General features: G+C 56.8%; 1 protein-coding gene across 2 annotated transcripts; it reads left to right on the top strand.

Annotated features, from left to right (window-relative positions):
- Positions 1 to 27,756, top strand: GRK3 (G protein-coupled receptor kinase 3). 2 transcript variants are annotated; one of them, XM_020801892.3, is made up of 22 exons: positions 1 to 816; positions 5,153 to 5,229; positions 9,750 to 9,826; positions 11,308 to 11,409; positions 11,870 to 11,944; positions 12,796 to 12,857; positions 14,121 to 14,172; positions 14,942 to 15,033; positions 15,528 to 15,627; positions 16,694 to 16,772; positions 17,055 to 17,185; positions 17,411 to 17,505; positions 18,119 to 18,226; positions 18,653 to 18,719; positions 18,926 to 19,026; positions 19,337 to 19,403; positions 20,061 to 20,156; positions 20,621 to 20,783; positions 21,190 to 21,326; positions 21,498 to 21,533; positions 22,668 to 22,781; positions 23,379 to 27,756. In XM_020801892.3, the coding sequence occupies exons 1-22, from the start codon at positions 704 to 706 to the stop codon at positions 23,538 to 23,540; spliced, it is 2,106 nt and encodes a 701-aa protein (XP_020657551.3). In that variant the 5' UTR covers positions 1 to 703; the 3' UTR covers positions 23,541 to 27,756. The 2 variants fall into 2 exon arrangements, with proteins under 2 accessions (XP_020657551.3, XP_020657552.3); XM_020801893.3 differs by lacking the exon at positions 21,498 to 21,533 and having other exon boundaries at positions 3 to 816.
- The last annotated feature ends 173 nt before the right edge of the window (positions 27,757 to 27,929 follow it).

Below are 27,929 nucleotides of genomic sequence, written 5' to 3'. Positions count from 1 at the left end.
GGGAGAGAGGACGGCGGCGGGGGGGGGGACCCGGGCGGCGGCGGCCCCCCTCACCATGGGCCGGGAGGAGGAAGAGGAGGAGGGGGCTGAGGGGTGCCCCTGAGCCTCGGGGGGGTGTTTGTCGTATTTTGGGGCGAGGAGCCCCCCCAGTTCTCCTTCTCCCCCTCATCCCACAGAGGTGGGGCGATGACTCCCCAGGAGTAGCAGACCCTTCCCACGGGGAGGGGGAGAGAGCCACCCTAGATAAAGGGCCAGGGAGGGGTGGCAGGTGGGAGTTTAGCCTTGCCCCCCCTTAAAGGGACTTACTTGTCCTTGGGGTGATAAATAGGGGGGGGCTTCTGTAGGGCCCAAGTCCAGGGGGGCAAGGGAGGGCCCCCTCCCTTCCTATTAGTACCAGGGCCCCCTTGCCAAGGAGTCTTGAGGGTGACCCCAGTTTCTGAGGAGGGGTTAGCTGGGGGGTGGGGTGCTGTTGACAGGGCCAGGGATTGTCAGCTGTGGGGTGAGGGTTGGGGGGCCTCCTTGCCCCCCAAGGCAGGAAGGAGAGGGGGGTCTCCTGTAGAAAGAAGCCCCCTCCCCTCTTTCCCTGACCCCCAAGTCCCCCTCCCCCTGCCCCCCCAGGCCAGGCCAGAGCCAGGGCCAGGCCAAAGTTTGTTTGTTTTTGGCTGGGGGGGTGTGTGGGGAAGGAGGCGGGGGGGCAGCCGAGATGGCCGACCTGGAGGCCGTGCTGGCCGACGTGAGCTACCTGATGGCCATGGAGAAGAGCAAGAGTTCGCCGGCCGCCCGTGCCAGCAAGAAGATCACCCTCCCGGAGCCCAGGTGAGGAGGGCGTGGGGGGGGGCCCAAGGGGGGGCACTTACCATTCACAGGTGGCAGCGCAGGGAGGGGGCCGAAAGCAACCCTAGGGTCCCCCTCTGCCTGAATTGGGCCAGGCCAGGCGAGGCCTCCAAGACCCCTCCCCCCCTTGCCCCCCCCACACAGGTGGATTCACAGCATGCAGTTTATTCATTTCCCAAAACTGGACTCCCCAACCTTCTGCTCCTTGGCAAAGCCAGGAAAATAACACCTCCCCCCCAAGCTTTGCACCCTTTTTGTGCCAACCCCCCCTTTGCCCAGAAGTAACTCATCTGAGGGACAATCCCTGGTCAGAAGCCCCTGCGCATAAAGGATGCCCCCCCCACATGCCTCTTTCCTCCCATTACAGTATTGTGTTTCTTCAAAGACAGCTGTTGTTGTTTACCGATGGATGGTGATTGGCGGGCCCTAAGGGAGCAGGAACATTTTGCCCCCCCACCTGTTCAAGGGAAGGGCTCTGTCATGTCCTCACGTGACCCCCTCCCCAAGGCCCCAGCCACCCGTGCGGCCTGCATACCATTCCTGTCTGAAGCCCTGAAGGCTTCAGAAGCCACTACCCCCCCCATCATGTTAGATCTTGTACACCCCCCCCCCTGCACACCTCTTGGCTTATGGAGCATGTCAAAGGATTTGTGAACATATTGCTTGGATTTTGCAATTTTGCAAGCTTTTCTGAAGCTTTAGCCACCTTCTCTCTGACCCCCCACCCTCACCCCGACCATGGCAAGCATCCAGTGGCCCTTTCAGGACGTTGTCTTTTCTTGGGATTTCTTGCCCCGATCCGACCCCCAGCCCTAGCCCCCCCATTGGCCAGCCCTGGCCAGAGTGGTGGATGGTCTCTTTGGGGAGCCTCTGCCCAAAATCTTGAAATAAAGGAGAAACTCAGCTAGAGGTGGGCTTGTGCTTTGCCGCCCCCCCCCGCCCCCCGGCCAGGTCCCCTGGGATATGAGCCACGATTCCTGGGCCCCTGTTGAGGCGATGTCGGCCGGTGGTGGTGTTTGGGTCGCTCTTTTCTTGCCTTCAGATCCAGACCCACCTCAGTGGATGCTTCTCAGGCTGTGGGGTTGGGATCCTGTCCCCGGGCCTCCTGGAGCGTAAAAGGCTGGACGGGCTCTTTACGGGCTCCTCCCTGTTCTTCTGGGAAGCGGGCAAAGCGTGATGAGGAAGGAGCAGCCCTTCGGCCTCTTCCTCATCACCCCTCCGATGACCAAAGTTTCCTGGAAAGGGGGCTCCAAGGCCTGCCCCAGGCGCTGTGGGGCTTTGGTGGTTTTTCTCATGACAGGGTTGCCCAGGGAGGAGAGGGTTGAGTGCTTCTCTTCTCGTGGAGCCCTGTGGCTCTCTGTGCTTTTTGTTTTCTTCTTGCCCCTGCTGGGAGCACCCTGTTTCCTCAGAGAGATCCTTAGCCCAAGGATCCCCCCACCCCACAGTCCCACGTGGGTCTGGGGCCCATGGCAAGGAGCAAGTGGCTTCTGTGGGCTTCCGCTTCTGCCTCTTGCACTTCCTGGCCAAGGGTCCCCTTTTCTCCTCTTTTCTGGCCTGATCCTGTTGTGCTGTTTCGCTTGCATTTTGTTGAGCTTTGCAGAAGTCCGTTGGTCCATCCCTTTGGAAGGGGACGGGACCCGTGCATGGGGCAGGCCTTGAGGCTGCCCCCCCACCTCACTTGATTTCGGAAGCTTAAGCAGGGGCAGGCCTGGTTAGCCCCTGGATGGGGCCCCCTAGCCTCTCCCCCCCCCCAGGATCTTCTCCAGGTGGACCTGAGAAACAGGGGCCCTTTCTGAGACCCTGGTCGGCCAGGGTGGCTGCTGGTCAGAGGAGGCCAGGCTGCTTCCAGTGGCTTCCTTGAGCCGCCGCTGTTCTCTTTGAACTGGATGGGTGAGCATTGCCCACATCCTTGCTTTAATGACATAAGCGGATGTCGGACATTAACCAGGAGAGGAGGACCTGGGTTGTAGCTGGAAAACGCCACCTTCTTCCCCTGCGCTCTCCATTGGCCAGGCAGGCGCCGGGACTGAAGGCCAGGCCTCCTGGCCTTGGTGCTTCTGGACAGAGGCAGCCTGGCCACTGGCTTATGTCCTGAGATGGAAGAGGGAGGGAGAGGACTTTGATGGTGCCCTCTTGGGGGGGGAGGTGAGAGAGAGTGGCCCAGAGGGCCATCGTCCCTCCTGCTGGTTACCTGTCGGGTAAAGAGGTCGGGAGGAATGGTCAAGGGATGGGGAGCCCTGGAGGCGGAAGGAAGGACACGTCTGTGCGGTTTGTTGGTTTGCTTGTTTGTTTGTTTGGTGCAGTAACTTTAAAGCAAGGAGAAAAAAGTGTCCCCTCCTCCTGTCCATTTACATACACCTTGTGTGCTAGCAAGCTTGCACTCCCCCCCACCCCACCCCCCAGGGTTGAAATTTTCCTGAGATGAACAGAGTGAAGAAGGGCAGGACAGAAACCTCCGCTGAACCCTGTTGTGTCCTGAAATTGCAGTGCTCTCTCGCTCCGTTTTCAGAGTGAACTCGTCAGTTCCCGCACTGGTTGGCCCTTTTTGCACCCCTAGCAGGTGGGCTGGGTGTGTGTGAGTTGTGCAGCCAAGCCTTGGGATGTGTGTGTGCCCGGTTGGTCGGTCTGTTGTGGTTCAGGACCGACCCTTTAGAGGCAACTGGGTTGTGTTCTTGTTTCTGGGCATGTAATCTCCACCGCGTCTAGAATAGAAGGGGGTGAAAAAGCAGCCTCTCTTAATTACAGGTGATCATTAACCCCCATCCCTGGGAGATAACCGTGGGGACTTTGGTGTCCTGAAACCTCCAGAGGCAAGGTTAGCAAAGGGGAAAACCAAGCCGCAGGTGATAAAATAACATTTGGAGTCTGTGTACTGCTATTTTTTAAAAAAATAACTTGAATAATCTAATGTTCGGAATGCAGGAAACAAGCTGTTCCCAGCATCCGCCAAGGGCAGGATCCAGCAGGATGGACCCCTGTGAAATCTCCATGGGTGGGAAGGGTGCAGGAGGGGTCCAGGCGGGCCCCTCCTGTCTCCCTCTGACGGGGCCTGCTTGGCCTCTTCTCAGCCTCATCCGCACAGCGGCTACCCAGGGACTTTTCCGTCCTGCTTCCTGGGATTTCTGGTCCCAGAGCCAGCCACGTTTTGGCAGGATGAGAGTGCCACATTTGTTGCGAGCGTGCTAAATTATCATATTTTGGTAACAGCAGCCAGAAAGGGAAGCGGGAGCATGGAATATAGGTGATGCTGCCTGGTGAGCAAGGGCATTGCTGTGTCTATGTCTCTTTGCGTTAGATCAGTGGTTCTTAACCATGGGTAACCCACGTGTTCTTGGACTGCAAGTCCCAGAAGCCCCAACCAGCATAGCTGGTGGTGAAGGCTTCTGGGAATTGCAGTCCAAGAACACGTGGATGACCCAAGGTTAAGAACCACTGTGTTAGATGACCTTCAGGACTCCCCACCCATCCAATTTTGCCCTTTAATTAATTAATACAGTTTTGAGAAAAAGAACAGCTCCCACTTTGGAAAGTCCTATTTGGTCAGCTAGAACTGGGGGCCTTGTTTAGGTCAAAGCACAGACCAGCTGGGAAAAGCCACTCCGAGGGAAGGAAACGGGGGGCTGACTTTCGGTGGCAGATTGGAAATGATTTGTATGAGGAAGGCAAGACTTCTGCCACCCTCTCCTTTCTCCATTTCTAGGAAACTGTTGCTAGCAGGGTTCGTGTCTTCTTTGCCATTTCTTTTCAAAATAATGAATAAAGTTTATCGGACTAATTACGTTAGAACAGAGTGTCAGAGGGCCTTCCCTGGGGGAATGATTTCAGCTCTGGGATGAGAGAGAGAGCGCGTGCGCATGCGTTGCAGGGTTGTGTCACTTTGCAGACAGAGCCAGCAGCATTCCCGTGTGGATCTGTGGACCCCCCCCCCCCCCCCCGTATCTCAGCTTTCAGGTCTCCTCTGCCCTGGAGAGAGGCAGGCCATAGCTGCAAAAGGTGATGATGAAAATCTGCTCTCCAGGAGGACCTGCTGGCTGGCTGGCTGGCAGATTCTGGCACTTGTAGACCAAAACATTAACATTTATGCCTTCTAAATGTATCTGAGAGCAATCGGTTCGTTAGAGTACTAGAGAGATTATTCTTATTTATTAAGAATATTAATCGCCCCACAGGGCACACAGAAGGTTAGGACTACCCTCTGCGAGGATGATTCCAGAGCTGTGCAGCTCCTTGGCTCACTTCAGTTTCCTGCTTGGTGTGTCTTCCTTTCACTGGGCGAGAATAGCATGGAGTCATTGGTTTGCAATTATTTCTCTTTCAGTATCCGCAGTGTGATGCAGAAGTATTTGGAGGAGAGAGGAGAATTAACCTTTGACAAGATTTTTAATCAGAAGATTGGTAAGTTATGGTGTAATACGTTTTATTAGGATGCCCTCCCTTGCTCGCTCCCTCGCTCCCTGCCCAGCTGTGCTCGTGACCAGAGCTGCCCACACAAAATGAGTGCTCCTTGCATGTTGACTCCAGGGGAGCAGTGAAAGGCTTTGCTGTTGTGTGCGTGGAAGGGTGTGCCCTGTTCTCTTTTCAGGAGGGAGAATTGGGCACAGTCACTCAGAGCTGAAGAGAAGGAGAAAGGTCTCCCACAATGATCTTCCTCCTCCTCTTCTTCCTCCAATAGGAAACAAGGCCGTTGTTGGTTCAGGGGCTGGTGGCGTCCCCTTTATCTGAAAGCCTGTTTTTGATCAGCAGTTGGCCGGCGAGCGGTTCCTTCTGTCCCGGCACAAGCTGCTTCCTCTGGAGTGTGTTGTGTGCATGCGTGTGCGTCTCTCTGTGTGTGGGAGAAGCGCAGTTTGGGTTCTGTCTTGAGTCAGTGAACTACTTTTAACTCATTTTGCTCCTCTCCACATCCTGTTTATCACATAATAACGAGCTCCCTGGGACAAGTTTTCTTGTTTTGAAGCATGGCACAGATTTGGGGCTTGGCCTGTTCCCATACGGTTGGCAGGAACTGGTCAACTGGATGGTGATTCGGTCTTTGTGACACATAGGAGATTCCAATTAGGTGGAGGTAATCGGCTTTGCGTTAAAAATGCCATTTGGATCAATGTGGCCTTGAGGTCACACGTGAAAAAAATAAGGATGAACTCTCTGGCCAGAACCCTAATGGGATTTGTGTAAGTTTAGCATAGCTTGCTGCAGCTAACTAATGAGGGTGAGGGGTGTGTCTTGCCACAAGCTGAATTGCACAGCCAAGATGCCCCCCACCGACCCGTCAACTAGCCACAATTAGCTGCGTCAAGTTATGCCTTGCCTTGGGTGAACATGGATAGGATTTTATTTAATTTTATGTATTCTATTTCTGGCTGTAGATCTTTCTAATGGAGGCTTCCTGAGAGGACAAAGCCAAGAAGCCTGGCTAGGGAGGTGTTGCAGCCGGTGAGGGCGGGCGGTGCCCTTGTTTTAGATTCCTGCCTCTTCATGGGTCAAGTTGGGTGCTTTCTCCTTTGCCACAAACAGCAGTAGGCAAACAATACGACCGGCGTGGTTGGCATCATTCAGGGCCGGGCCCTGGACCACCAGGGTGGATGTGGGAGGGATGGGAGGCAAGTCCCTTTGCTGTCTGGTGTCTTAGGCTGAGTGGCTGTTTTGCCTGGTGGCCGAATTTGACGGGCGGCGTCCCAAGGCATGAAGAGGTCAGGCTCTATTACTATTTTCAGGACACCCCCGAGGAGACAAATGGAAATGAATGGAATCAGAGCACGCTGACCTTTCTGTCGGTGGTGGAGCCTTTCCTCCTGGGAAGCTTCCCCATCCTCTGATTCAGCCGCTGCCTTCCCACCAGCTTCTGTTCATGTTGGCACGGCCCTCCTTCCGCCGGCCTCTTTCCAAGGAGCAGATTTCTCGATGAGGAGCGTGGGTTTGGTTGGGGCTTCGCTGGGCTCTTTAGTCTAAAACTCCTCACTGAAGCCAGACAACTTAGGTGGTTTCCTTCCCCATTTCATGCGACAAAGATCTCAGAGCGTTTTCAATGAGACAGAAACTGGGGAGCTGTTTAGCCCATCGGAATCCAGGGAGAGAATGTGTTTCACCCGTCTTGTGGCAATTGGGGAGCTGGTGTGGTTCAAGAAGGGTCCTTTGGGGTTTGACAGTGTGTACCCCTTAACCTAACGCCCCAGGGACTCAGCCTGCAAAGTCCAGGGTGGGCCCGGTGGTGCAAAAGCGCATAACTCTGAACAGAGGCGAAGCAAGAGCAGCCTTCTGCCTGCCAAAGCGGTTCTTTAAACATGGCCTGTTGGCATAATCCATTCAGTTGTTCCTTGGCTTTTGATGAGTGCACAAATGCATGGCACCTGGCGTTTCCGAAGGGGGTAAGGAAGAGAACCTCGCAATGCTTTATCCAAATTGCTGGGATTTGGAGGGGTCTCTCTGTCTCTCCCTCGGTGTGTGTTTGTTTGTTTGTTTGTTTGTTTGTGTGTTGCTCTCACTATGTGTCCTTTCCTGGAAGCGCTTGAGATGGAGGACGATTTCCAGGTTCTGCCTCCCAAAACATCACAGCTTCTGAAACTGTGCTAGCAAAGTGTGCTGTTTTTCTTTATAAATATTTGATCTCCGTCCTTTATTTATAGCAGCAGCTGGAGCAACTTTTCTGTTGTTGTTAAATAATAGAACAACGCATCGCCAAGGCCTGTGTGAAGTGGGTTTTCTGGGAGACATTCTTAACCTTTTGCAACCCCCTTGTTGCAGAGAAGCTGCAGTGAATCTCTCCGCCAGCTAGGAAGGAGGGCATCGGTGTATTGCCAACCTTCTCTCTCTTGCTTTCTCCCGATGCCACAGCAGTGCTAATAACAATAACAATAGCAACAACAATAATAATAACATGCCCTCAAACTGACTCAGAGTGCTCCTTTCAAGAGATTTCTCACTGTGTAGAGAAAGCATTCGGAAGAAGTGCTTTGGCCTCCCCTTCTTCTCGGAGGGCTGCGGGACCCTCGGGCTACGCAGGCTGTCTCTTTGCCCCAGAGGCAGGGAGCTTCCAGACCTCCAGCTTCCCAGCCAGGGGAGGGACCCAATTCCCACATAGTCTCCCCTGCCTGAGTGACTCGTGGCCAAGGGTAGCCACGCAGTAGCCACGCAGCCTTTTGAAAAGCCCCCCCCACCACCTCAACAACACTCTAAGCGCGGTGCGGGCGGCCAGCTGCCTTTCCTCTGGCTTGGTCTTCCTGTTCCTTCCTAGAAAGCCATGAAATCAGCTGCCCCTTATATTTTTAGAAGCAGAAGTGACTTGTCAGGACTTTTCCCCTAAAAATGAAATAAAATAAAAGGGACAGTGTGTGAAGCAACAATTTGAGGAAATGGTTAGCCTTCAACTTGGGGGCAGCAGTGGCAGGGGGTGGGAAGAGTCTCTGGCGGATGACTGGCTGCGCTCCCCCTCTCCCCGGCCGCCGAAAATAGCACGGCGAAGGATGTTCTCTCTGGTGCGGCTGTGTGTCAGAAGACCATTCTTAGGCTGGCCAAACTTTTAAAGAACATTTCTTCTCAAAAGCCAGCTTGTTTTTCCAGCTCTAAAACCGGAAGGCAGGGAAGCTCCCGGCCAGACCGACTTTGGCCTCCATCGCGTGGCTGCTTGTCGCAAAAGGGTGAAAATCGGTCATCGGTTGTGCCGCTCTCTAGGGTGCGTCGGCTCTGCAGGTCTACGCTGAAGGAGCAAGCAATGGATCTAGGCCATCACTCTTCTCCCGAGGCTCTTGAAGGAGGGGTGGGAGACATGCCCTCCTCGCATCCTGGGGCTGGCGGGAGGTGCCACATCCAGCCGCGTCTGGGGATCACCGTTGGCCAACCCCCATCTTAAAAGATCCATGGCCAAATCCTGGGGGTTGTAAAGTGGGCATCCAGCTGGCAATGTGGTTGGTGGGTGTGCTGTGTGTGTGTGTGTTCCTTTTGCAACGAAGGTCCATCTTCTTGACTGCCCAGCCGTTGCCCACCCCTGCCGGGAAGGGGCTTGGAGGGAGGGAGGGAGGGAGCCAGCCAGCCAGCCAGCCAGCCAGCCAGCCCCCGCGTGGGTAAACCCTTTCTCGTGCTTTCCCAAGGGGATTAAGGTGGCCCTTCAGCAAAACCCACTGAACGGCCTGTTTGCTTTGGAGCCGCATTCCTCCCCGGTGGGCTGTGAGCCAGCCTGGCTGGGAAGGTGTCTTTGGCAGGAGCCGCCTCTGCAGCCGAACGTCCAAACATATTCCCTGGGCTCTCTGGGAAAATGTCCTTGGGGGGCACGGGAAACCGTTTGGAGGCAAGGCAGGGCTGCTTAGGGTATCGGACGAGCGCTTGTTTGCTTCTGTGGGGCCACCCGTGGGGGGGTGGCGGCTGGCTGAGAGGAGCATGGGGGCCCTCTGGGTGGGAGGGATGTTGTCCCCACCCTGGGAGCCTCTGGCCAACCTCTGAGGCTGCCGCCTGCCTTCCATGGGGCGTTGGGTCTCCTTTGGCCCTGAGGCTCCACCGATGCCTCTTGCAGAGAGAAACGACGGGCTCTCCTCTTCTGAAGAGGGCAGTTTCCTTCTGCATTGCCTGTTTGGAACAGATAATCCCAGGCAGAAAACAGGACATCCATGAGACTGGGTGGGAGTGGGGCTCCTGATTGGAATCCTGAGGGTCCAGAGTTACAACTAGGGTTGCAAAACGACGGGCACTTTCTGTTAGCCTGACGGGGCCCCTTTGGGTGGGAGGGTGAACCCGTTGTTGCCCCTACCCTCCCCTAGCAGAAGCCAAAGGATGGCAGGCGGCCTGTGGACCTTTGCCTCTTAGCCCCTGAAGTCCCACAAGGGACGGGGTCCGTTTCCTCGTACATTTCTGTGGGGAGGGGGGCCCAAGGCCGCCTTTGAACCCTTTTCTGTTGCTGCCCCTCACGAGTCTCCCTTGTTTCCCACCAGGGTTCCTGCTCTTCAAGGACTTCTGCCGGACGGACATGGAGGAGGAGGGCGTCCCACAGCTGAAGTTTTACGAGGAGGTAGGAGGCTTCGTTTAGATTTAACGGGTTCTGTGCAAGGGGGGAACTTGCGAGGTGCGAAAGGTGGGAATGATCGCCTGGCCAGGGCAGCCTGTCTGCACCCCTTGTTCCTGCGGTGGCCACTCCTATAAGGGCCTGGAAGGGCAAGGGTCATTTTCTCCAGTCACTGGTAGGCAGCCAAGAGAGGCCCCCCCCCGTCTCCCCAGTACTGGAGGGGATAGACTGCTCTCTGGGCTCATGGCCATCGCTGGCCTCACCCTCCATTAATTGATCTTAATCCTTTTTCAAAGCCATCTGAGGCAGCAGCAGCTTGTGGTGGTGAGTTCCACAGTTCAACCCAGGGCTGCAGTGGGGAGGTTGTTCCCTTTCTCCCTTTTGAATTGGTGTCTGTGGGCGGGGGGGGGGGAGTCCTCCAGAGCTTGCTCTCCTCCCATGGAGTTTCCAGAGCTGAGAAGGAATTTGAACTCCGGTCTCCTGAGTCCCGTGCAGACCCTCGGCCCCTTCCATCACACAGTCCCTCACCTCTGAAGGACTCACCCCTTTATGGGAACATCCCTGTAAAAGAAGCTGGCCTGGCTTTGGGTCACTGGCAAGGTGGGGAAGCCTGCATGTCCCTCTTGTGTGTGTGTGGGGTTGTCCTCTGGGCACGTCTCCGCCTCCGCGTGCGACAGAGAAGGAAGACGCTTTCCCTTTAGGGAGCAAAGGGCTCTTCTTCCCCCCCCCCCCACCCCCAGCAAGCACGAGAGGTTGATGAGAAAGACCCAGGCTGCCTGTCCCCCAGTGAGAGTCGTATCCCTTTTGAAGAAGGTAGACATTGCTTTCGTCCCTTCGTGGGATCAGCGCGAGCCATGAAACAGAGGAATCTCCATTGGGGAGTCTGGGTGTTGAGCTGGGGTGGACGGTGTGTCCCCGTGATGGAGAGGCTCCGATGGGTGGGATTCAAGCCTCTTCCCCTTCTGGATGGAGTCCAAGCGGGCGGCAGTCCTGATGGAAAGGCAAACGTCTCTTCGCCATAGAACTCATTAGCGGAATTAGGGGAGGGAGGGAGAGAACTGAGCCAGTTCGGCCAAGAAGGGGCTGCTTGCCTGCCAACTCCCCACACCTGCCGGGCCTCCCTCGTGGGGCAGCAGGGGGAGCTGCTCCGGATGTCACCCCAAAGAGCAGACCAGGGTCTGGGAGACCAGCAGCAGCCCGGAGGGTGCTGGAGGTGAAACTTTGGCCCTCGGCCCCACCAGAGGGACCCACCTTGTTGCATGTGGAGGGCTGTCTGTGCATGCACACAAGCCTGCATCCATGTGACAGAGGGGTGTGAGCCTGGCTTTGGCCCCCCAAACTCCCACTGGCCCCCTTCCCCCTGGAAGTCAAGGGGACCCCAGCCTCTGGACTGGTTAAGCCTCAGGGTGTCTCCTTGAGGGCCAAGCTGACCAAGCCATCCCAAGGCCCAGGACTTGGCCTCCTGTGACGGGATTTGCCTCTTGCAGATCAAAGAGTACGAGAAGCTGGACTCGGAGGAGGAGCGCCTCAGCCGGAGTCGGCAGATTTACGACACCTACATCATGAAGGAGCTGCTCTCCTGTTCTCACGTGCGTGCATTAAGCGTGGAGGTCTTACTATACGTTTCCCTCATGGGGGCATGAGGCATCCTTAAAACCCATCAGGGCTCAATGCCACCATGGATGATCTGGGCACCGTCGGCCCATGTCCTTCCCTTCCTCTGGGGTCCCTTCTCCTGCCCTTGAAATGGCACTCGGGGTAAAACGACCCAAAACCGGAGGGGAAAAACGGCCCTCTTGGTGGTTCCACCAAAGACCCGACAAGAGCTGGCTTGGGAGGGGAGGCTGTTCATCTCCCCCTGCATGCCAGCTGCCCCGCTCGGGTGCAGCCTCTGCCCGGATGCCTTCCCTGTTCACAAGGCGCCCCTCCTCGCGCACCCGATTGCCCTGCCAGGTAGGCAGAAGAGCCCAGCCCCCCAGCTCCTCTTCTGATGGGGGGGGTTCAGCTATTAAAGCCCATTGATGTCCCTGTTCCCCTTCTTCTCCGCAGCCTTTTTCGAAGCCTACGGTCGACCACGTGCAGACGCACCTGGCCAAGAAGCAGGTCCCCGTCACCCTTTTCCAGGTGAGCACTGCCTTTTTTGTTTCTCTGGCATCTGCAGATCTCGTGGGTTAGTTAGTCAGTTTCCTTTTTTAAAAAAAGGGACAGGTTCAGCATAGCCCCGTTCAGACGTTGCAATTCGCAACAAATAAGGTTTCACTCTTTCAAGCCATGTGACGAGGCTTCAGAATTAAAAAGGACCTGCCAGTGTTCCATGGGAGAGTCGGTGTGGGGCGGGCGAGCCAGGCATCCTGGGAAGTCAAGTTGTAGCTTGGGGGGGGGGTCGTCTTTTCTGACTCCTGATTTCAACTCCCCCCCCCATGTAAAGTGGGAACAATGAGGGCGGAGGCGAGCTGAGGGTGGCAGGCCGTAGCTCAGCCCTTCGGGTGCTGTCACAATTCTGGAATTCCAGGTGTACGTCTCTGTATGGCCGTGGCTGTAATTACTGCGGCTGCTCAGAAACGGCCATGGAGCCGGTCCGTGGAGCCCTGCCGAAGCCCCAGGGGTCGGGATCACAGGGGAATTCAGCTGCAGGGGCCTGGCCGGAGAGGCTTGGGTGGCAGCGTGGAAGCAGCTTCCGGGAATGGGGGCCGAGGAAGAAAGCACACCGGGGGGGGGCAGGAAGACGCCAGACGGGGTGGCTGGGAATGGAAAGGAGGGGCGAACGGGGAGTTCTTCGCCTCAGAGGCCAGGCTCCCAGAGGGGCAACCCCCCCCCCTCCGTTTCCAGGTCTCTTTGATCGGACGGCTCTTGTCAGAGGCTTAAAGCAGAGAAGGGCTGAGAGGAGGGAAGGACGGACGGACAGACGTGTGTGGGTGTGGAAGACCAAGGGGTGGGACTCCAGCCTTTTAACCCAGCATTGGGTTTTCCTTCAGCCCTACATAGAGGAAATCTGTGACAGCCTCCGAGGAAAGATCTTCCAGATGTTTCTTGAAAGGTATGTGTTTTTGCCAGACCGCTGATCCCCTTGTACGGCCATTAGCAGCTGCCGCGGCATCAGCATCTTTGTCTGTCAAGCCCTCCCATGAAGTGTGGCCAGGGGGGGAACGGAACGTCCCACGTGTCCGGGAGCCGAGCCGAGCGGAGAGTCGGCACACGCCACGCTCGGGCCTGCCCAGAACCAGGGAAAAGGCTCCTTTTCTGGGCTCCTTTCCCGATCTCTGGGCAGATGCCTGCCAGCTGCCCCTTGTACTGAGTGGGAGAGAGAGAGACAGAGAGAGACAGAGAGAGATGGTTAGCTCGCTTCTCCTCCCTCCAGCTTTGGGCAAAAGTTAATCTCCAAATGCTGTCTTTGATCATGGGAGGATTTCCCTCCCACCAGGTCTGATCTTGGCAATTGAGATGAGCTTTGCAGGAACTGAGCTGAGTCAATAGCCCAGCTCTGCTGCTGTTGGTAAAGTGGCTCAGCGGCCCTGCAGGATTTTGTAGCAGGACGGCTGGTTTTATTTCCATCGGGACGAAGCGTGAGCGGTCCTTCTGCTCTAAGAGGGAGCCCGTTTCCTGGGAGGGTGGGTGCTGGAGGCCCCTGGCTCTTGGGGCCACACGTCTCTGGAGCCCCCGGCCAGCGGGCTGGACCCTTGCCCGTTGTGGGTGGTCAGGTGGCCAGTGGGGAAGGGGAGTCCAGAGGGTGGCCTTTGGGGTGGCCTGGTTCTTAAGCCCTCTTTGCTTGGAGGGCAAGAGTGAGGCCACCCATGTTTTTAGCAGCTTCGTGGAACACAACGTGAATCACTTAAGATGATGAATGTGAGACAGGAAGCTGGTTGTACCGAGAGATCTTTCCAAGGCGTGTTTTCCTACCTTGGGCACAAAGCGTGAATCATTTACTTTGCGGCAGAAACAACTGTTTCCTCACTGCATATATTGTTAGTCCTTAATTATTTCACAGAGTTCTCTGAATTGCAGCATTTGATGATTTTTCTTACTAAGGTACTGGGGATTTCTCCCTCCCCCTCCCCCACCGCTATTAGTGTGCTACAAATCAAATAAGAAAAAACTCGGGGATTTTTATGTCTGATGCATTTTTGCAGTAGGCATCATAAACCAAGCGTTACTCAGGACTTGTCTTCAGCCAACACCTGCTCGCTGAAGATTCACCAACAGGGCTTTTAAAATTTTAAAATATTTAAAGGTTTTTAAAGTGATGGTGCCCCTAATTACCAAAACAGATGGAACGGACTTTTTCTCTCCTGCTTTTTTGCAGCGATAAATTCACTAGGTTTTGTCAGTGGAAGAACGTAGAGCTCAACATTCATGTGAGTATTTGCAGGTAACATTCTGTGCGTGCTCTTAAATATCAGGGGTGGTCGAGGAGCAGAGTCTGGAAGGCAGGCCGGCCTCCTGTGGTGGGCCAACTCGTTTGGAGGGGAATCCTGGCTCCTTTCTTTCCCACACGGCGGGTAGTGGGAGGTGGCGGTTCAGGGGTGGGCTTAAAAACCAAGGGAAGCCCCTGACTACTTCTTGCTTCGGGAAAAATGAGTAAATGCCGCCCTTGCAGAGAGGGAGCGGATCATGGCTGATCCCTGGGGTGCAGAATTGGCCTTTTCTCCTGCACCTTCTCAGACGTAAGCACTCTGCTTATGCTTGCAGGTGGTCTGTTCTCCTGCATTGTCTCAGAAGTTGCCCCAGAGGACCCAGGACATAGCCTTTCTCTCCTTGTCTTGATGCCCCCTGGTTCCGATTAAGCTCTTAAGTTCACGAGGAACACTTTTGGATATGGATTTAGGCCATGCGTGGCCCGATTTTCTTCTCCTTTTGAACCTTGACATCAAGGATAATTTTCTTCCCCCTCTCTGTGGCCTCTGGTGGTTTCCAGAACCCGTTGCTGCCTTGCCAGGAACGAGGGCTCCCTTTTGGCCAACTTTCCTACCAAATCCCCGGAAAGCCCAAGAAGGCAGCCAACTTTTCTGCCTGCGTTGATCTGAATTTGGGTGGTGGAGTCCAGGGGAGGGGGCGCCTGGCAGGAGGTGGGCCCCTTGGCCTTTGGCCCTCTCATGCCCGCCCGTCCATCTCTTCTGTCCCCAGCTGACCATGAATGACTTCAGTGTCCACCGAATCATCGGGAGGGGAGGCTTTGGAGAGGTTTACGGCTGTCGAAAAGCAGACACAGGAAAGATGTGAGTGGCTCGGTTTGTCATGAAGACGAAATTTGCTTTGAGGCCTCCGGACTAAAGACCAAGAGCCACCGAACAATAAACCAGCCAGCAGAGGATGGCCGCCTTGTGCCGGGTCCCCAAAGGGCTCCAAGGGCCTCGGCGGGCAGCTGGAAAGGCACACACATGGGGGTGGGGGTGGAAGGGAGGGAGGGAGGGAGCGGTGACCTCCTGAGTCTTCCCAGGCGTCCATACTAGCAGGACGGCTAAATTTTGCTCTCGGCATGACAACCGAGTGTCACCCTGGCAGCCGACACTGCAGGACGGCCGGGCCACCCCTGACTATTTGCTCGGTGGTCTCTGGGCAGGGTCAGGGTCCTGCTGCAGGGGAAGCGAGGCTGGCCAGCCCTGGGCACCAGACTTTGTCCAGAGCAGGGCCTCCAAAAGGGCCCAACATGGCTTGGGGGTTGCAGGGAACTCTGCCCAAACCCCCTCCCTCAACTGCGCAACATTTCTAGGTACGCGATGAAGTGTTTGGATAAAAAGAGGATTAAGATGAAGCAAGGAGAGACCCTCGCCCTGAACGAGAGGATCATGCTCTCCCTCGTCAGCACCGGGGTGAGTATGTCGCTCCAGCCTTTCCCGCTCAGGAAGCCCTTCTGCTCGGTAACCCGTCTTCCGACATTCCTCCTGCAGAGAGAAAGTGGTTCCTGCAGGAATTCTGTGAATCCTCCCTTGTGTGAGGGGCAGCCAGCCGTGGAAACCCCAAAGGGTGTGGGTTGAGGGGGAGGCTGCAGAGCGTCTCCATGAAGGAATGAAAGGTGGCCACGGAAGGAAATCCTTATGGCCGGGGCCGCCTGGGGGACTTGCCTGTGGCCTTCGGCACCCTGGCCCTCTTTGCAATGTTGGGGAGAGTCTGGGCTGCTCTGACAGGAAGTGGAAGTGTTTTGGGATCTGGGGGTGGGGGATCCAGGAAGGCATCTGGAAGAGGGACCCAAATGACTGGGGTGGGGGGGGGGAAGAGAGGAAGGAGTGCCTTCCGAACAGAGGGTCCTCGGCGCTCGATTCCACCTTTGCTATATCAGGCCCCGCGTGGCTCTGATGGCCGTCCTTACTAGAGAGGCTGGCAGAAAGGCTCAGCTTTGTGTTTCAGATAAAAACTCCACCCCAAGCGGAGGGGGCGGCTTGTTCTTCCATTTTTCCAATTAAAGAAGTCAGTGTCAGCCCGTAAACCGCGGTGGAGGGGGGGGGAACGGGCGGATGGCAGAGCCCTTTGCCTCGGCAGGTGGCCCGCTGGCTGGACCCCACAGCTCCTTGCTGACCTTTGCGGGTCTCAGGTGCCCAGGTTGTCCACCGGTGTGACCTCAGATGCCAGGGGCCTGGAGGAGGGAAAGAGGAAGTCCATTACAGAGGAATTCTGGGTGCAGGGCATGATCCACCCATGGCGCCAGCAACAGTGGCAGGAGAGGGTGGGGGGAGGAGGCCAGAGTCCCCCCAAACCCCCCCCCCCGCCTGTTCCGGCTTCATGCTGTTCTCATCCAGAGCGAAGCAGGAAAGGACACAAACACATGCGGGCGGCTGCCTTGACGACTCTGTTGTTCTCAATGGAGGTGGGGGTGCCTTTTGGGGAGAGGTGGGGATCCCCCGCCTGCTTCCCAGTCACCCTCCGGCCTGCCTTTCCCAGGACTGCCCTTTCATCGTCTGCATGACGTACGCCTTCCACACCCCGGACAAGCTCTGCTTCATCCTGGACCTGATGAACGGTAAGGGAGGGAGGGAGCGTTGCCTGCCCCCTCCCTTGGCAAGTTCTGGGCTTGGATTCGGTTGAATGTGCAGTGCATTCCCCTGCCCCGCCCCCGCCCCTATCTACTGGACAGGCGCACCGCCTCTCCTGTGGCCTCGGTGCCAGGGCTCCTCTGAATCCCCCGGGGGCTGTGGGTGTGTGTGGCTGGGTCAGCTCTTGGGCAGGGCCTAGAACGCCCCCCCCGTTCAGCGGTGAAGGCCTTGCTGGACTCAAGCCCCCCCCCCCCGGTCTTTTCCCCCAGGTGGGGACCTCCACTACCACCTCTCCCAGCACGGGGTCTTCTCCGAGAAGGAGATGCGCTTCTATGCCACCGAGATCATCCTGGGGCTGGAGCACATGCACGGCCGATGCGTCGTCTACAGAGACCTGAAGGTGAGCCTTGCCCGGGGCCTCGATCCGCAGGGTTTTCGGAGTTGGGCAGAGGTGGCCGGCCGAGGAGAGGCCCTCCTGCCGGGGTGGTGCTGGTGGTAACTTTGGCCCTCTCGCAGGGAGCTAATTTTGGGAAAGTCGCCGCAAGCTTATCCCGTGGGTTAAACCTTTCTGTGTCTCGTTTGTTAAGTAACGGGGGGGGGGGCGTTGTTCTTGGTGTGCCCACAGCCCGCCAATATCCTCCTGGATGAACATGGCCACGTCCGCATCTCCGACCTGGGCCTGGCGTGCGATTTCTCCAAGAAGAAGCCTCACGCCAGTGTGTGAGTACCCGGCCCGAAGCCGGTGGTGGGCACAGCTGTTTTCTGACTCTGCCTGGGACGCCTGAGGCGGCCCCCGGCCCCCAGCCCTCCGCGGGGCTGAGGCAGGCTCTCTCCCCCCGCCTGTGGGTGGTCCACCTCCCACCCGTGGGGCACAGAAGTGGTCCTCCCTCCTCTATGAAGCGTTCGCTCTCCCTAGGGTCCCCCAACCTGGCGGTGTGGGGTGCCCTCTCGTGCCGCTCTCCCCTGGCATAGACGGACCACCCGTTACCTCCTGGCATGGCCGTGGAACCTTCCGGATGCTGCATTTCCTTGACCACCAATGAGTGTAAATGGTTTCCCTTCTCAGAAAAAAAATGGGCTTTTTGATTCTGTTGTGGAGGGGGACTCTCATTCTTGGGCAGAGCGGTGGGTGGCACGTGGCGCGTGGGAGGCTGGGTGCCCATGGGGCCTCCGCAGAGGGGGGCGCATGAGGCTGGGCCGATACCCAGTTGCCTGTGTGGGCTGGTGGCCCTCCGGGTTCCAGGGTTTTGGGGGCAAGGCTGGCGTTCCCTGGCGGTTTCCCACTCACCTTGCTGCAAGGATGCTCATGCGCCCCTCTTGACTCCCTTGCCAGGGGGACTCACGGCTACATGGCCCCCGAAGTGCTGCAGAAAGGGACGGCCTACGACAGCAGTGCCGACTGGTTCTCCCTGGGCTGCATGCTTTTTAAGCTCCTCCGAGGGTGAGTCCTGGTCCCCAGGCATCGGGCGGCCATCCCTGAAGGGCGCCTGGCAGGTTCGGGTGCACAGCGTGGCCGTTGTGGGAGGCTTTGTCCAGCACAGGCTGCGAGCGATGGAAGCAGCCAGGACCTCAGCACCACCACCGCGTCCTTCGGCAAGGCTCCGGCCTGGGCGCGCCTTCTGCTGGCAAGGAGCAGCAGAGACTCACACAGGGGTGCGGGAGGCAGCTCTCTCCCCCTCACCCCCCCCCGCATGTATGCACGGATGCCTTTGAGGGCTTTGTTTGCAGATGGCTGTGCTTGTGAGGCTGCCGACCTTTTACCCCCTGCCCTGCTAAACCTCTCTCTCTCTCTCTCTCTCTCTCTCTCTCTCTCTCTCTCTCTCTCTCTCTCTCTCTTCCTTCCCCCTCCCTCCCTCTTCTCCCTCAGGCACAGCCCTTTCAGGCAGCACAAAACCAAAGACAAGCATGAAATTGACCGCATGACCCTCACTGTGGTAAGGACTTTGAGCAGCCTTCGCCTTCTCTGCTTCCTTCTCGGTGCTTCCCGCCCGCCCTCTGGCCACGCTCGGTTCTTTCTTGGTGTATTCCAGGCTTTGATGGGAGAGTTGTTAGGGTCCAAGCCACCTTCCCCAGCCCCACCCTGGGTGATGCTAGAGGGCTCGTTGGGGGGTCTCCTCCAGCTCTTGTTTTTCATCCCTAGAATGTGGAGCTGCCCGAATCCTTTTCCCCTGAACTCAAGGCCCTGCTGGAAGGCCTTCTCCAGAGGGAGGTCGTCAAGAGGCTGGGCTGCCAGGGGAGCGGGTGAGTCCCGGCCAGAAGAGGGTGGGCTCTGGGCTCGGGCGCTTTCGGAAGCAGCGCTCCTGCCCCATGAGAAAGAACTGGGGTGCGGGGGGGGGGCCTGGTGGCAGCAGCTGGCTTGCTAAACGAAGCAATGGAGTGAATTGATTAGGAAACCTCTTCAGTGGCTGGAAGGGGCCCCTTAGTGGCTGAAGGAAGCTGCCCGCCGCTGGGTTTTTGGTTTGGTGGTGGCCTGATGGGACGGAGGAGGCCCTGCTTTTTCCTCGGGGGGGGCCACATTCCAGTCCCCGCCTGGTTCTCTCTTCATGCTCAGGGCCCAGGAGGTCAAGGGGCACCCCTTCTTCAAAGGCATCGACTGGCAGCACGTCTACCTGCAGAAGGTGAGACCCCTCCAGCTACCGGCGTTCGCACCACCAGCAGCTGCTGGGAAGAATCCTTCCGAACCATCATTGTGGGAAAGGCCAGCAGTGGCCCTTTGGCTGGCTCGCCCTCTCCTGCCCCTCTGGCCCAGCCTGTCCAGCCCTTTGCCCCCCCCCAGGCCCCTCTGCTCCGTCTCCAAGGCCTGCCGAGTCCCTTTGTCCCTTTCTTGGCTTCGGACGCTTCTTCTGCTGGCCTTCCTCCTCCTCCTCCTCCTCCCTGCCCCCCTCCCCCCCCCGGCCTCTCATCAGGGCCCTTGTTTTAGAGTCTCATTGTCAGCCGTGGAAGGGCTGACTGGTCGAGGGGGACCCGATCCTCACTTCATTTAGGGGTTAGGGGTTGCCACCCTTCCTCTTCCTGATAGGGGTTATGCTGACACCATGCCCTCTTGTCACAACCACCCTGAGGAGCAGACCAGGGGCCAAAGGAGACTCCAGGCAGGCAGGCAGGGATTCCGAAGGGAGAGTCCCCAGCCGTTTTGTGCTTGTCTGGTGCCGTCCCTCTGGCCTTTCTTTTTATGGGGAGGGGTTGCCTGGTTGTCTCTCCCCCCCCCAATAAATGTGTAGAAGATCTCCAAAAGGTGGCAGGCGTATGATGTGGGCCTGCCCTTGGCTTCCCAGTACACCCCGCCCCTGATTCCTCCAAGGGGAGAAGTCAACGCGGCGGATGCCTTTGACATCGGCTCCTTCGACGAGGAGGACACAAAAGGGATCAAGGTGCGCGGCGGGGCCTTCGTGGGAACCTTTCGGACTGGCTGGGGGGGGGGGAGAGGAAGAAGGGGGTTCCTTTGGGGGACTCGGAGGGATTCCACCGGGGCGGAGGGGCGTGCGTGCCTTCCCTGCCTGCTTCCTCTGCTGCGGGGCTTGGTGGCTCTTCCGTGCAGGGTTGGCTCTTTGGCACAGCAAGTGGGACTCACCAAACAGGGGCTTTGATCTCCCCCCCCTCCCTTACTGGGCATGCTCTGGAGTGAACAGTAATGAAGGAAGGAAGCTACAGCTGTAAGGGGTTCACGTAAGGTCAGGCCGGGAAAGGTTTGGGCTAAGACGAGGCTCAGGAGGGGTGTAGTGGTGGCGAGGTCAAGGGAAGAGGGAGCAAAAAGGGGGGGAGGACTTGCCCTTCGCAGGAGCCCCCCCCCCCCCCGCGGCTCCCCCTCATCTCCTCCTGCTGCCTCTTTCCTCAGTTGCTGGATAGCGACCAGGAACTCTACAAGAACTTTCCGCTGGTCATCTCGGAGCGCTGGCAGCAGGAAGTGGCTGAAACCGTCTACGAGGCCGTGAATGCGGACACGGACAAGATCGAAGCCAGGAAGCGGGCGAAGAACAAGCAGCTGGGGCACGCCGAGGGTACGGCGTGGGGAGGGGCAGCGCCAGCAGACCCTGGGGTGTCAGGGAGGGAGGGAGGGAGGGAGGGAGGGGGGAGCGCTTGGTGTCCTGGAAGGGGAAACTGGGAGGAGAAATGTGTGAGCTTCGAGCGAGGGTGCCGGTGGCCCGTGCTAGCATGGCCCACCTTGCACAGCTGTCAGGTTTGCCTCAAGTGTCCCCTTGTGAGCAAGGAACGGACTGGAACCTCCTTGAGGGCAGAGACCCCTTTCCCTTCCCTTTGGGTTGCCGTGAGCGGGGACAGAGTGGCTTTCTAAGGCAAGGGGCCGGCTGAGGCTTTCCGGGAGCTGTTCCCCCAAAGAGCCACATCCCTAAGAGAGGCGATGAGCACGGACCCGTTCCCCTAGAACCGCTTCCTTTCTTGCCACAGATTACGCCCTAGGGAAGGACTGCATCATGCACGGGTACATGCTGAAGCTGGGCAACCCCTTCCTGACACAGTGGCAGCGGCGCTATTTTTACTTGTTTCCCAACCGGCTCGAGTGGCGCGGAGAAGGGGAGTCGCGGGTGAGTCGAGCAAGCCGCCCGCCTTTCTCCATTGCCTGCCCCCTTTGAAGGAAGGGGGAAAGGGTGGCAAGCTGCCGCTCCCTGCCTGTGCCCCCTGCCCCTTTCTACTGAGCCAGCTGGACGAGGGGCAGGGTGCTGGCAAGCCTGTGACAGCCTCCTTTCCCCATTTAGGGTGCCTGGCGCTCTTACGCCAACAAGCCAAGGCGGGTAAGGCAGCAGCAGCACCGCTCCGCTCCAGCAGCAGTTCCCAAAGCGAGCCCGTGTTCAGCTGTGGGGAGGCCAGGGAAGCTTCTCTCTGTGCTCAAGGGAGGGGCGTCGGAAGAGGGGGGCGTTGTTGCCCCTCTGCACGATCCACTGCCCACCCAGGCTCTGCTGAACTGGGTGGGACTCTAGACGCTTCCTTTCCAGTCAGGATGGGGCAGAAAGGCTCCTCACCCTCCGTGGCACTTTTGGAAAGGCAGGGAGAGGCTTCCCTGCGCGTGGGGCAACCCTCCTGAACTCTCCCTAAAGCTGCATTTCACAAACATTGCTCACCCACATTAAACCTGCTGGGTGATGGAGTGTGTATGTGTCCTGTTTTGAACGAGGAGAGTTGGGGGTCGGGAGTTGGGGGAGAATAGGGCAGTGGGCCTATTCCCCTTTTCATAGCCCTTCCGGGAGAAAATGTTCTCTGACTTCAAGGGGAAACTTTGAAAGGGGTGTGTGTTGCAGAATAACGCAGCAGCATAAACCTTAAAGAAAGATGCTAAGCGAAGAAGCGCTCGCGCATGGTTACTTCCTAGCAAAAATCTGCAGGCCAACAAAGCCATGCGCGGAATTAATTCTTCCCCGTTTGTCTAAGAAAAAAGTGTGCCACCATTCCTGGGCCTTTGGGAACGGCTGCTCTGCAGGATTGTGGCCCCTGCCCCCAACTCCAACTGAGAGGCAGGCCTGTAGGAGCTATAGAAAAGTGGCCCGTTGTTGCTTTTAGAGGAAACCCCCCCTGCCCCGCCCTTTTGCTTTGCTCCCTGCTGCCATTTTGGCACTCCCTGCCCTTTTCTCCTGCTGTTTGGTGAATTTCCTGACAGTATGATTTCATCCTCCTTCAGTCCACAGGGGTGGCTCTGTGGGGCCCCTTGGCTTCCCTTTTGGTCAGGAGGGGAAACGTCTGGAAATGTTTAAAGCCAACAGTGCATTGTGGCGTGTCCCCATGTTGTGTCCTGCCCCGTCCACACAGGCTCCTTTTCCGTTCCGTTCCTCTGTTTTGCCCAAGGAGTCTGGCCAGGGTCTTGCAGGGTTCGGCTGGGGGCCTGGGGGGGGGGGCGGCGGCCCTGAACCTGGTTCCCTCTTTGGCTCCCTTAGCAAAACCTGCTGACGATGGAGCAGATTGTCTCCGTGGAGGAAACGCAGATCAAGGACAAGAAGTGCATTCTGCTCCGAATTAAGGGAGGCAAACAGTTCGTCTTGCAGTGTGAGGTAACCAGGGGACTCTTCATTGGGTTGGGGTGGGGGGATGTATTTCCTGAAGGGTGGCTTCAGTTGTGGCTGGGAAGGAATGACTGCTCTGAACTCAAAGCTGAGATGTGGCAGATCCTCCCTCCCTCCCTGACTCTGAGAAGCCGAAAACCAAGCAAAATGGTGGTGCTTTTCAAAGGGTCCATCGCCTGAACATCCTTCTCCCGAACGACTCTCCCACCTCCAACGTACCAGGTTTTGCCTGATTCCAGAAGCTAAGCAGGATCAGGCCTGGTTGGGACTTGGGTGTGAGGTTCTCCCTGCTTCCCCCTCCAATCTTGGGAGAGTCCCAACTGCCAGTCAAGAGCTGGCAGTGCAGAGGGCGGATCGTGGCCAGATGAGGCGGGCTCCAAACCGCGCCCCTCGGCTTCCCGTCAGATCTTCCAGGGGCTTTGGGGCCTCTTCTTCTCCCCACCCCACGGTCCCAGGGCAGCAGGGACGTGACCGCTCAGCGTGAGGAAGCCCATTCTTCTTCTTCTTCTTCTTCTTCTGCAGCCAAAGGGGTTCGGGAGAACCGCCGTCTAATGCAAGGCTCTGCTTCCCCTTCTTCTCTTCTAGAGCGACCCGGAGTATGTTCAGTGGAAGAAGGAGCTGACCGAGGCCTTCACGGAAGCCCAGCGGCTCCTGCGAAGGGCTCCCAAGTTCCTGAACAAGTCTCGCTCGGCGGTGGTGGAGCTTCCGAAGCCGCCCCTGAACCACCGGAACAGCAACGGCCTTTAGGGCCAGGGTGGCCGAGAGTGCGCGGTAGGGAGCTCGCCTGCGTGTCCCGGTGGCGCCCCCTTCACTCCTCCTGCGGTCCCTGAAGCAGGAGTTGCCTCAAGAAGGATGGAAGCCTGGGTGGTGCTGAGCACCGTGGGGGTCGGTGCCCAGGAACCGGCTTCACGGCACCCAAGAAGGCCGAGCGGGTGGTGGATCGTGGTTAATGAAGGACAGAGACTGGGGACGGATGCCTCACAAGACCAACCACCCAGTTGGCTCCCCCCCCCCAGGAAAGGACTGCAGGAAGGAACTTCTCGGTTGGGAGGATGAGCCTCTGCCGGCCGACCGACCATGGTGGGATTTCACAGGTGGCACCTTGGAAGGATGGCTGCTTTTTTTCCCCCCAGACTGCACTTCTTTGGGGTTCGGTACACCTTTGGGAAGAACCTTCACCCTCGGGAGCAGAGGTGGTGGCCCCCGGTGACTCTCCCTGTTTGGTTTCTGCCCGTCAGGTCACCCACGGGTGGCTCTCTGCCTCCTCCTGCCGTCCAGCCGGCTGGCCCTCAGTGGCAGCTTGGACTGCCCCCTGTACGCTGGCCGGACTGGACTCTCTTTGTGTCCTGTGGTTTTAAATGTCGTTGCTGCTGCTGCTGCTGCTGCTGCTACTTGGGGAAACCAAGAATCGGCCTCTGACTAGTCCGTTGGTTTATTGCACTTATTAACTAGAGTATCTGCTGCTGTTTGTTTTTGCTTCTGTGACGGGAGTGAGGGAGCGAGTGAGGGAGCGGACACATTAGGAAGGGACCGACCAATGAGGAGAAGTGGGCAGCTCAAGAGTGTGCGCGCGTCTGTGTGCATGGATCTGCACGCTTCTCTCTCTCTCTCTTCTGCTGCTGCTGCGGCAGCGGCTCTGTTTTGTAAACAGCTGCTGCTTCCACTGGACCCCTCGCAGTAAACTCTGAATCGGCTTTCCTCCATTCCAGCTCGGTGGCCTTTTAAAAGGGTCCCAGACGAAGCTGCCTGCGTTCACAGGTGGCACGCGCACGCGCGCGTACCCACTGCCAGGGCTCTAGATAGGGAGAGGGCTGAGTGACCTCTGCTGGCTCACCGTTGTGAAATGTGTCACCCTTGCGTGACTTTCCCGTCTGACATTTCTGGCTTGTGAGCAGATTGTGTGTCTTGAGTGTCTGTTGAGGAAAAGCGAGGAAGAGGAATAGAGGCCGGCCGTTTGTGGGATCGGGTGGAACCCCTGACAAAATGTGGTCCCTTTTTGGGAACCTCCATTCCCTCTTGGTTTTTTAAAGACGATCTTTTCTCTGGGGCATATTTTGAAGAGAGAGCAGAGGGAATGATTCACCGATAGTGCTCGACAGTTGAGGGATCGGTGGCTGCTGCCGCATGGCTGGCGCTCTCTGAGAAGACCTCTGGAAGCAGAGGGTTGCCGGGGCATCGTGGCTGGCCTGCTGTGAATTTTGGTGGCCCAGAGAGTTTGAAAAGGGTTTCCTTCTCGAACAAGGAAGAGGCTCTCCTCAGGAGTCAGAACGATGGACTCGAACAGCCGCCCTTGGCCTGGGTGCTCTTAGTGGGCTGTGTGAGAGTGGGCAGGCCCTCTCATAATCATCCGCCCGCCCCTCCTTGAACTGTGAACCTTTTCTTTAGCTTGGGTGGCGTCCCCGTCATCACCAAGGGTCATGTGAAAAATGCCTCCCGGGTCCCGCTTTGGGAGATGCCCGTGAGCCCGTCTCCAGCTCCACTCCCAACCTCCAGAAGGTCCGGCTGGTGCAGGAAAGTCCGGGAGGCTTGCCTCCTGGTCGGTCCCCGGCAGAGCCTCGCCTGGCCTTTGCGGGGGGGGGGGGGAAGAGCAGCTGGGGCCTGGGACCGGTAGGGCTCCGGGAGCACTAGCTGTGCGGGAGCAGCCCACCCTTTCTGCACAGGAGGTTTGTGCATTGGGCAGTCATGGCAGGGCCCCTGGCCCGCCTGCCCTCCGGGGCGACAGGGGCGTAGGGGCCCATCTCCTCCAGCCGTCTGGCCGGCCAGCCTCTAATAGCCTGAGGCGGTGCGCACGGGCCATGCCAGAGCGGGCCTCCTCTGGTGGTCCTGCTGGCTCTGTCTTTTCCAGACCTGCCCTTGCTGATGTCCTTGGAGCAGGGAATACACATAGGCCTTGGGGGGGGGGAGGGTTAGGGTTTGTCATCATTTTGCATTAAACCTTCTTGGTTCAATCGTGTGACCGTTTTGCACGGTGCCACGTTTACAGGAAGTCGTGAATTTTAAATTCCTGTCTGTGTCTCCATTTCAACTCCTGTATCTTTATTTGGAGAAGCATTTCTGGGTGGCCCAACCCAGGGAAGTTGTGTTGCATTTGAAGGCTTGTCAGGATCAGGCCATGGAATCTGCTGTGACTTATTAGCTTCCATGAGGTGGAGTGGGGGTGGTGCATTGGTGGGGTGAACTTACCTCTCTATTAGGGTGTAGATGAAGGACGAAGAGAGGTCTGATTATCAAAAAATATTCCATCGGTAGAATTTAAAAGTCTGGTTTGTGAAAGTCGTGGGACGGGTTAACTTTGGCAAACAGAGGCTCAGAACACCTGTTTTTTTTTTTTAAGTTGTTCTTGTGGATTGCAGGTTAAGTACGGTTCTTGGCATAACAAAATCAGCAGTGTGTGTGCTCCCTCTGTTTCTCTCCCCTTTTAACCTTCATTGTGAGGGATTCAGCACCGTTGTGTGTGTGTGTGTGTGTGTGAGAGAGAGAGAGAGAGAGAGGGAGAGGGAGAGGTGGGTGAACCTCCAGCAAGAACAAGATAAACTTTCCCTCTGAAAAGATAGTTAGCCTGCAATGCTTTTCAGTTAGGAATCTGAGGACACTTCTTAAAAGTTGGGCGATGTTTATTTCCTATGCTTTCAAAGCACACACACAAAGAAGTCCTTCAGAAGCCACAGGAGCTTTCCGATGTTGTTGGAATGACCTGGTAAGAACAGGACTGGAGATATTGGGCTGCAGGAGTGTATATGAGGAGGCGAGAGGCAGAGGGGCGGCATGAGAGAGAGGTGGGGAGAAAGAGGGGCTGGCACTGCCAGGGTTTCCTACTGGAACGTCCATGCCCTGTTATTTCCGGTCCCAGAAGGTTCCCTGCTTGATCTGGATAGCATCCTTCTGCTAGTTATGAGCAGAAACCACTGCCTCGCCTTGTCTGTTTGGACTGCTGCACCTTCCTTCTCTCTCTCTCTCTCTCTGTGTGTGTGTGTCTGGAGAGATGGGGGCTATACTGAAATTAGGAAGCTCTCCCTCTTTTTAGCCATCGGCCTCCTGGGGCCAAATGCTGGCTGAGGGATTCTGGAAGGCAGGGTCCAGAAAAGCAAAGTCCTCCAAAGGGGACCTCTCAAGATGCCGCTCGGGGTGTTCCGGTTGTGATTGTGGGGTTCCCCCCCCCTCCCTCCTGCCTCAGCTAAGCATCCCTCCCTGCCTGGCGGCTGCATGAAGAGCCTCCCTTTTCTCCTCTGCCGGGTGATCCCAGCGCATGCGACTGGAAGGAAGGGATTCTGGCAACGTCCCAGTAGCAGTAGTCCTCTCCTTCCCCTTGTGCAGCATCATCTTGGAGCCATTTTCTGGGGCATCTCCTGTCTCGGAGCTCTGACATACAGGTGTCATCTCAGATAAACACGTGGAAAGTATTTCGAACTGTGTGGTAGGAACTGGAAGGATTTATAGCTGTTGTTAATAACAGAGGAGCACATTAATAGTAATACATATGCACTTAGTTTTTAGTCTTGTACAAAAATGAGGAAAAGATATACTGTATAAATAGAATGACTCTATCTATACTCAGGACATCTGATGGAATACATGAGGGTCCTCTTTCTCGTTTGTTTGCTTTCAGTTGCCGGCTGATATTATATTTCACAATGTGTAAATATGAGGTGGTTTAGCACTACTGAATATTGATGTGTGTCCATAATAAATCTGTTCAATGTATTTTTTTTAAAAAAAAACGTGTTGAAACTAACAGTCACAGCTTTATTTTGTTCTCCCACCTGGTTGCTTTTATCCGCGGAGGTATTGACAAACACCAGGCATTTTTAATGTTATTTATTTGAAGTCTGCACATTTGTTCAATTTATTTCATGCCCTGTACAATGTTGTCGTCTGTCTTATTTAAGTGAGAGCCGTTTTTTTCCCCACTTGGACTTGACAGTTTTGTTATGATTTTCATAAATTAATTCCAGTAACAGTTGAAGTTCACCCTTCTGTCTGTGATTTGGAAAGGAAGCCGGAGAAGAGGAGGAGGAGGAGGAGGAGAGCGAGAGGCCTTCCTCCTGCTCTTCCTTGGGTTCCTCAGACCTTCTCTAGCCTGGGAGGGGAAGCAGCGGGGGACCCCCCCCTTCCTGCCTCCTCTCTCTTCCCCCCCCG

This window comes from Pogona vitticeps, chromosome 14 (genome assembly GCF_051106095.1).
Source record: "Pogona vitticeps strain Pit_001003342236 chromosome 14, PviZW2.1, whole genome shotgun sequence".
In the NCBI taxonomy this organism is placed as follows: domain Eukaryota; kingdom Metazoa; phylum Chordata; class Lepidosauria; order Squamata; family Agamidae; genus Pogona; species Pogona vitticeps.
This window is presented reverse-complemented; position numbering and strand designations above follow the sequence as displayed.

What these genes read in the sequence shown, in the direction of transcription:
- GRK3 (XM_020801892.3), top strand. Translation starts at nt 704, where the DNA reads ATGGCCGACCTGGAGGCCGTGCTGGCCGACGTGAGCTACCTGATGGCC. An exon ending in ACGTAGAGCTCAACATTCAT is followed by an intron (nt 14,173 to 14,941) that starts GTGAGTATTTGC and finishes TTCTGTCCCCAG; the next exon opens with CTGACCATGAATGACTTCAG. An exon ending in AGTTCGTCTTGCAGTGTGAG is followed by an intron (nt 22,782 to 23,378) that starts GTAACCAGGGGA and finishes CTTCTCTTCTAG; the next exon opens with AGCGACCCGGAGTATGTTCA.